Raw genomic sequence first — 9,647 nt, 5'->3', positions numbered from 1 at the left:
AAAGGGAAGGGACGTTGTAAACTAGATATCATAAATAATGTTCACTCATGCAAACCAAAGCAGAGTTCCTCAGTCATATTCTGTGGTAAGATGGACACTTAGTGGACTCGGCTAATATAGCTGTGTTAAGAAAATAGCTTTTACCTGTAGTGAATCATGAACTTCAGCTTTTATTTCAGATCATATTATTGATAATTTGCAGTTAGCTTCTGAAAGATAGTAACTCCATCCTCACCTCTCTCAAAAGTGGAAGTGCATTTTTATATAGTGATGAATGTGATAAAGCATTCTGATCCCTATAGCTTGTTTTGGTGAATGCTCCAGTGCTTGATTATCCACGCCAAGACTGAATTGTTGTTGGAAAGCATCAGTCAGGGCAATGGAAGAAATCCACATATAACAGTAGGCCAACTTCAAAAGCCAACTATTTACTGAGTTGTTTAAATTGTTAGGTGTAATAAAGATTCACACTTCATCTTATCACCCCTAGTCTGATGTTTGGCAGAATGAGTAATATAAACTGTCAAGTGGATGCTTCAAAGTCTATTAATACTTATAGAACCATTTGAGACAAATACTTGTTATATATATGATGATGGCATATCAGACAATGTAGCAGATATGAGCAAGCTTAGTGGACAGCCTGTTTATGTTTGGATGGGAATTGTTACTTTTTGTGCGTGTGATTTACAATTCTCCACCACAATAAGTGCTTCAGTGCTGATTCACATGATTTTATTCAACAACAACTTGAGTAGGTGGCATGTCGAAAGAAAGAGTGTTGTGATCGTACTGTGAAAGAATGGATGTTCCATTGCACTGACTGGAGTTGGTTGTGGTAAAGTCTTAGCCAAAATGTTTGCATATTTTATAACAAATAACATCATAATTATTAAGATGGAATAAAAATAAACTTAATGCTGTCAAACTGAAAATACATGATCTATTAAGTAGCTACACGTGTAATTTGTATAAAGAGACAGGTTCTATGGACATCATGAACGATTTACTAGAATAGCAAATAGTTTTATCAGACATCTGTAGAAAGATGTGTAATACAGCATTTCACCTATCACAACAAAGCCTTACTAAACATGTGTAATGACAAAATATAACATGAAATTATTATAAATGGCGTCTGTGCCCATATGTCAGTTCATATTAAACATTCAGTACTTAGCTGGTCCTCCTCATCCTACTAACCTTCACAAGGTGACATAGAATGTTGTCGATGAAGTTACTGATGTAATACACTGTGACTTCATCCCAACTGGTCACTGAAAGGCTCAGCTACAGTAGCTGTTTTAGGGTCGTGGATAGCAATTTCTGCCTAACATGTTCTCAATGGGATTAACATCTGGAGAAGGTACTGGACATGGCAATCTTGTAACATCCTCCTGGTCGAGATAATCCTGTACAATATGCCCACTGTAGGTAAGGGCATTGCCATCCTGGAAAACAAAGTTATTGCCAAACCTTGCCCAAGAATACTGTAGAAATATCGTCTCCATGTGATGCCTATTGGAGGCACCATTGACGTTTCTCTGGAAGATATGAAGAGCAGTTTTCCACCATGATGAATAGCTGCCAAAACATGTACTGCATCACTTTCTGTGTGTTTTTGTGCGAAAGGCAGTCTTCTTTTATTTGTTCTCCATATAAATGACGAACATGAATCCCACCATCATTTTTAACAAGATGGAAGCAGGACCCATCTGAAAATATGACATGTTTGCAGTGTTGTAACTGTACGTTGGCGTGCTATCTTGCCCAAGTAAAACAATTACGGCGGTGAATTCTGGTTAATATTGGTTTGCAGATAGCCCTTCTTGCAAAATATCTTTGTTTGATCAGTTCTTCTGGATACCCTGGAATGAGTGTGTTCATGCCATACCTGTCGTAGGATGTTGCAAGAATTATTTTTACCTTGACGTGTTAACCTGATCAAAACACAATTAGCTCCTGTAGTCCGATGACATTTGAAAATTCTGGATTCAGTACACTGGGGGTACCCTACTGTTTTGGTAATGTCCACTTGTTCAGACCATTTTAGGACAGTCGAACAATTTGACACCCTATAACTTCTGGAATGTGACGAGGCATGACTCTACACCAAGTACAGAGAAATTGTCTGAATAGAGCATTAAACTGTTTCAGGAAAACCAAATTCAAAGCACATCCTTCTATACAAAACAGGTTTGTATGTGTGTTTGAGAAACAAATGCTCAAAACAACTTATACAGACAAGAACAATAACTCTTACATGTATGTCAAATCATACGCTACCTTCGTTGTTATTACTCAGGCATTTACTCAATAAGTACTCCACGCATGTAGAAAATAACATCAATATAGAACAATATGTTAACATTTTGGCCAAGACTGTATGTGACAGATACATGAAGGAAACTTTGATCTTGCTGGATTGGTCCATACCTCATACTCTAATAAATCGAACCTCTAATGTATGAGCTACAGCAGGGACGAGATGCGTGAAAGCACATGGAAAACGTAGATAAGCTACATCCATAAATCATAGATCAATCTTTGGTGCACTCGCTAACCAGAAGTCTGGAGAGAAATCCACTGAGCCGGAGGAAGACAAAGACACGTTCTTGAGATTTACTGATTGACCTAGAGAGGGAAAGGAAATTACAGAGACTCATCTGGAGGTCTTTGAACCAGATGAGGAGCTCCTGGAAATGGAATTAACTACCAGCTTCGACCAGCAGAAGAAAACCTCACATTGGCCTTCCAATCAATATGGGTGGTATTGATCATCAAAGATAGAATGGTTAGGTGGTTGAAAAATTTCTGACTGAAAGGACACCTCGACCCCTTGATTTTCAAGCTGTGGAAAAGTATTGAAAACACAGTTTATGCCCTATGTTGTAGATTTACTGCTTGACCAATAAAGCAAGACAATCATTAGTTCACAAAAAATGTTTGAAAGCAAGCTGTTCCTTGCTTTCTGAGCTATTGGGTAGTAATGCCCAGCAGTATGTATGAACAATATTTTGTTCCTGCTACTCGATTACTGAATGATCATTGACTGGAAGTGTTGTTTCTTACTTTCAAAGCTTTGAGTGCTATGGAGATGCGATTTATATACTACATTGCAGAATTATCACTTTATTATTATCACTTAAGATGACCATAGTATTGAAAAGGTGTTATAATTCTTGCATTCATAGTGAAGACTAAGTCAATTTTCTAATGCAAAATGTCATCTGATGTTTTGAGAAAATCAGTCTGAAAATCTAGCTGGTAGACTAGTGGTGAACTCTGAAGAGCATACTATCTGGTACTCACTAGATTTTTCTTCGTGTAAAAAACACCAGATCCATGACTAATGAAAGAGCTCAGTTTTCCCTAAGCGTGTATTGGAGTACAGTAGTAACAACATGAATTTTAACCTTGATAAATATATTTTTATTTAAAAAGTCATACTTTATCCAAATTTTGATGGTGATTATTTAATGAGACCTGAAATAAAAATTATTTTGACTGCTCCTAGATGATACAATCGTCGCTACGGAGGTAGCTTCACTAAGAAAATTCAACATTATCCTGAGGCAACTGTATTCTGTATTAACTACTAGAGCACTCGATGAGGTGTAATGTCGGCATATGCAGATAGGCTATACTTATTAAAACAAACACGCGTGCGTGGCATTAAACACTTGTTGAAAATAATACACAGAGTCCTATATAGATGTTTTAAACAAATTAATACAGACGAAGCAACCACAAATAGCGAATAGTAATAATAGGAAGACAAAATGAAGAATAATAATGATAACATGGCTACAAATTCGATTTAGACGTTAAGAATGGATTAAGATGAGGGTAACTGTGATGAATAACTTGGAAAGTGTTATTTGAAAATACAATGCATCTTTTATTTTCATGAATACTGAGGGAATGTTTCAATTTTGACATTGAGATATTCTACAAGTAGTGAATTTTTCATGGAGGAGACAACAATAACAAAAAAGACTCACACTATGGTGAAAGAACATTTTACTTGGAGTTTTCAAGAAAAACAAGTTTCCTGATGATTCTAAAACAATTTTACTTTGTGCTTCTTGTAAGTATAGTGCAAGTATAATTTAATTTGATCAAGTTGAAATATTACAAAATGAGTGAAATGGTAAGGTAATAGTTTAGATATGATAACTTATATATCCAAAATGTGAAATATATAAATAGATATATATGTAAATATATATAGATATATAAAAAGGGAGTTATCTCCTCGAGCATAATAATATATCAAATCCAATAAAAGGAACATCAGATTCGAAATACTGGTATTTTTTTATTATCTTTAGTTGGTTAGAAGTGCTTTTGCATCTTACCCTGCTCTTCAACCAGTGGCTATAGATGTACAAGAATTGATCAAACTTTTACACTCCTTGATTTTAACTTTCAATCCTGGAATATATGAACCAAATAAAGATATTAAAAAGATATTATTAACTGTATTTCTAACTTATAGTGTTTTATTTGCTCGTGGTAGAAATATTTTCAGTCGTGCAGATTGTTTTAATAATGAAAAGTTTTACTGAATATTTTCGTAAAGGTTTATCAAAATAAAATATAATTTTGAAGCATGAAAATGCAGATTGAAAGTGCAGTCAAAAACGTTCCAGACTAATATTTACACTTAGTGAGCCCATGGAGAAGACGTGTTGCTTGCTAATTTGTATGACTTGGGAGAGTTTGCCAAATTAGTGACTGGGTTAGCACTAATGTCTACAAGGGTCAATCTGCCCACATTGGATGATGAAGGCCCAAATGTCACTGGAAAGTTACGGGATGTCCCCAGTGTTAGATCATCAGACTCGACATCATCACAGCTGGACGAGCCTAAGCTACAAGCAGTATTGTAATTGATGTCACACAGAGAGGTGAAGATAGAGGAGTGATGAGATGTGGTAACTTGTACCATTGTAGGATGCAGCACTACTACAATGAGACCACTACACATCCAAGCAAACAAAGAGCTTTCTGGCACTAGGTACATTTTGAGGGACATCCAAATCTTGAAAATATAGAGGTGGAGTGGGTTCCAGCAAGGCTTCAATGTTGGCATTGATGACCGGGAAAACTTCAGAAACAAAGACCAATGTGAAGGCATTGCAGATGGGCCTGATGGCTCAAACAACAGTTCTTGTCATAAATGAGGGAACCTCTACCTCATAGGTTGGACATGCTAGACGGTTGCATAAGACCAATACTTCCATAGTATTTCAGACACCACAAAGGAAGTGACCACAGGAGATACTTCAGAAGGAACCAAGCATTGTGGTATCTTTCAAGCCACCTAAGGTGATCAAAAAGTGGTCAGAGGTTTGGGTGCTATACAATTGTAAAGAAGATTGGCTTTGGCTTAGAAAAATGGCCACTCTTCCATGAAGATACGAGAAGAACGTCTAGCACCTGAGAACTCGAGCAGAGCTTGAGGCATCCATGGCCATCAAATGAAAGGCAATGATAACATTGGAAACTCTGTTGGTAGAATTAGTGAGGCAGCGAAGCCTGAAATGTTTTCGTATATATTTAACTTACCACAATTTGTTTTGTATGTTTTGTATTTTCGTTTTAATTTAGTGTTCCCTCTGCTTTCCACACTTTTGAGAGAGTGTCAAAGAGAGAATGCTTAACAGTTTTTTTATGAATTATTTTATTGGATGTGTGTGTGTGTGTTTCATTTTACTTTAGTAATGACGTTCCCTGGTTCTTTCACCCGTATGGTCATGTGAAAGCTATATTATGTTCATTTGGTTTGTGTGTATATATATATAACATATATGTGTAAGTAACGTGCTACTACTCACACGATTACACAGTTATCTGTGAGTGAGAAGCAGTTCTCTATTATTGTTATTGTCATTTTGATATTTTTGGGTGCATGTGTGTGTTGAGAATGTTCCTTTTTCTTTTTTGGTTTGGAGTATTCTAGCTTAATTTCATTATTATTATAATTTTCGTGAGTTAAATCACAATCTAGATTTTTTGTTTGTTTTCACTGCTCAGTTTAACTTTTATACTTCCGTTTTTGTTTTTGTAGTTTTATTAAATGTGTATGTTGGACTGCTCCTTTCGTAGGTTGGACATCATTACCGGAAGTAATACACTGCTGGATTAATAAATTGTAAAATATTGTCACTGGTCTAGGTCTTAATTCCTTGTTTTATAGATAATTTATTAAATATATTTGAAAGTCCAAAAAATTGTGAAGAAAAAAAGTTCAACTTCCTGTATATCCTACTTTAAAGGAAATATATCAGTATGGTTCGACACAAATGTTTGGACGTTATATATGTGTTTAGGAACGATATATATATATATATATATATATATGTCTGTGTGTGTTAAAAAGTACGGGTGTTGCAGTGTATATTTTAGCTCTTTCATCTAAAACTGAGAGTTAGAAAGCACACAATTTTCTTTGCATAGTTCAAGTATCTCCTACTTTTGCATATTACTATGACAACCAGCAACTTAAGCCAAACGTGGCGTGTTAAACAAAACTGTTTCCTATTTAAATTCCTATAATTTTGAAACAACCCACTTGATAAGGAAATAATTTTGAATATAGAATTATGTGAATATTCATGCTTTGCAAGCGCTTCTACTACAAGGATACAAAAAACAAAATCAATCTCTCGTAAAAGGTAATATAAAATCGTTATCACTTATTGACAGATTTAGTACAATAATAAACTGAAAGACTTTATTTTCAAAAACTCAATATAAATATTTGTATAACAATAAACATTTTCCATATATAATATAACAGTTAATTGATTAAAATGAGAGCATATTAGTAAATCACTATTTAAATTAAACTTAAGCAAATATAGTTACTTGAAAATGGTTTATTCTTCATGTGCTTTAGTTTAATGCCATCCCGAAATATTTGATATGTTTATGCTTTGCCTATTCCAAATTAACTACCCTCGGTAGTTCAGCAGTAAGGGTAAAGGCTGACACTGTTTGAAATTATTAGTGTGGGTGATAAAACATCGCAATAGAGATCTGTTATGTTCTTCATTAAACAATGAACTTCATCAATTACCCAGTACATTTTCCGAGAAAAACAAACAAGTTTGAAATTATTAGTGTAGGTGATAAAACATCGCAATAGATCTCTGTTATGTTCTTCATTAAACAATGAACTTCATTAATTACCCAGTACTTTTTCCGAAAAAAACAAACAAACACAATGATTTATTATTCGTAATTTTAAGTGTTTTCTGATTACGATAACGCGTTACTCAGTGGGAAAAAATATCACATTAGGAACGCTTCCGTGACAATACGGTTGCTTCTATTTTCAAGTTGTGAAATATAAAGGCAGTCAAAATAATTTCAATAAATGATTTATTTAGAATATTATCTAGGAACAAAGTTCTCAATCTTTAGAACATACCGTGTTTTGAAACAGGAATGCTTATTATACTTCACCAAGTGTGTAAAATGTAAAAAATGTCAAATTTGTGTAATTTACATAAAAGTACTAGTGCACAAAAGTAATATTGAAGGAATTCTAAATAGTGGTTTGTCTAAACCACATGATCTAGTAATAATAGATATATGTCTAAACCACGTGATCTAGTAATAATAGATATATGTCTAAACCACATGATCTAGTAATAATAGATATATGTCTAAACCACATGATCTAATAATAATAGATATATGCCTAAATCACGTGATCTAGTAATAATAGATATATGCCTAAACCACATGATCTAATAATAATAGAAATATGCCTAAACCACATGATCTAGTAATAACAGATATATACCTAAACCACATGATCTAGTAATAACAGATATATGCCTAAACCACGTGATCTAGCAATAATAGGTATAGACTTTTTCTTTTCACTTCACAGACAACTCGTGGATGAAGATGATTTGTCAGAAGTTCAGCCTGATGCTGTGCCTGATGAAGTGCGTGACTGGTTGGCTACTACTTTTACTCGACATGCCACGGCACAAAGGAGGCGAGGAGACGACAAGCCTCGTTTCAGATCTGTAGCCAATGCAATTCGAGCGGGTATTATGGTCGATAAGTACGTGTATTCTATCTATCAACCAAATTATATCTCTAGAATTAGTTTCTTAGCTGCACATCTTTTTAAATATTTTGATAAACTTTTGTTTAGTAGAATTACGTGTTTAAATTTGATCTAGATTTTAAAAAAACCTGTACAGTGATTTTATTAGTTTATCATAGTTACAAACTTTTTAAAGCTGAAATTAATCAAAACAGGTATAGTTCAACAACGTTTACATATTTGATTTGATAACTTCTTACAGAATGTAATAAATTAATGATAACACTCTGAGTTATAGAAAATGCAAGCACAGATAGCTCATTGTGTAGCTTTGTGTTTAATAGCCAACAAACAAGAAAGTGAAAGTAGATTATCTATTTTGAATGTGAGTTTCTTAAGATTGTGGTGATCATTAAGATAATGGAAACGATGCACCAATATGACGTAGACGTATCATTTACACAGAAATTCAAATCTCAACTACTTCACAATATACTCATGTAAGTATGACGAAGAAGCCATGTAATAATATTATGTTTTGTTCCTCAACTGCAATAGGTATAATACACTTCAAGAACACTTAGTTTATTCTGCAAATCAATTTTCTAAAGAAAAATTCCACCAATTTCTTCATTTTTCGAAAAGCAATTTTGTAACTTTACTACAAACCTCACTTATACTAAGGCTTACATAAAAATAAAACAGTATTCGATTTGTTCCTATGAAAGTAAATATTAAAATCTAGAATTAGGAAGAAGCTGTTCTCACCTATCAGGCCAGGAAATGTTGCCCCTAAGAGAAAATGGAATATATCCCAGCATTCCAATGCCAAACGACATCCACCGTGTGAAATTAGCCTCAATCTGACGCTAGTGGGAGGACCTAAAATATGAATATCTTAAGCGCAATATTTAATACATTATCCTATTTTCCCCATCTTTTGACAAAGGTCTCGGAACAACCCAATAAAATTTATAGAATATTTTAACTGCCCGATTACATTGCTGTAAACGTACAAAACTTTCATCGGTTTGACATAATTCTACAAATTTAGTGTTCAAAGACATAGCTAATACTCTATAATATCTCGTACTTTAAATAATAACTTGTATATGTCAATGGCTATCACCGAACAATAACCTAAATTTCAATAACTTTACTATGTCGACATTTTCTCTTTATATATAAGTTCTAATATATCTTATGGTACGAAAATCTACAGGATATACAGACGGATTTGCACTCCAGCCGTGATGCAGATACCAAACAACATTACCAAACATCTTAAGGCAAGTTAAACTCCGACAGTGGAATTTTGTGCTTAAAAAAAAAAATCACAGACGAAAGTGATTATAACATTGTTAATAAATTATATTTATTTGGTTCAATCTAGACTGTTGTAGTGCAATATGGCCTCATTTGCTTGCATATCAAAATATGGTAGGGAAATAGATAATCAATTTTAATATGAAGAAAGTTAAAAAACTTGATTCTGATTTCATGATTCTGAAAGTATTAGGTCGTCAAGAGATTAATGTTGCTTTTTTTTATGAAAAAAACCCGAACAACTTAT

General features: G+C 33.9%; 1 protein-coding gene across 4 annotated transcripts in view; it reads left to right on the top strand.

Moving 5' to 3' along the window:
- The window catches only part of LOC106461691 (calcium/calmodulin-dependent 3',5'-cyclic nucleotide phosphodiesterase 1-like), a 51,005-nt gene that overhangs the window by 18,191 nt on the left and 23,167 nt on the right, over nucleotides 1-9,647 (top strand). For all 4 annotated transcript variants that reach the window (XM_013921539.2, XM_022388708.1, XM_013921538.2 and 1 more), the window contains 2 exons: nucleotides 7,910-8,089; nucleotides 9,297-9,363. In XM_013921539.2, the coding sequence (XP_013776993.1) occupies nucleotides 7,910-8,089; nucleotides 9,297-9,363 (247 nt within the window). The remainder of the gene's footprint in view (nucleotides 1-7,909; nucleotides 8,090-9,296; nucleotides 9,364-9,647) is intronic.

The sequence above is a fragment of the Limulus polyphemus genome, unplaced genomic scaffold (genome assembly GCF_000517525.1).
Source record: "Limulus polyphemus unplaced genomic scaffold, Limulus_polyphemus-2.1.2 Scaffold1011, whole genome shotgun sequence".
In the NCBI taxonomy this organism is placed as follows: domain Eukaryota; kingdom Metazoa; phylum Arthropoda; class Merostomata; order Xiphosura; family Limulidae; genus Limulus; species Limulus polyphemus.
This window is presented reverse-complemented; position numbering and strand designations above follow the sequence as displayed.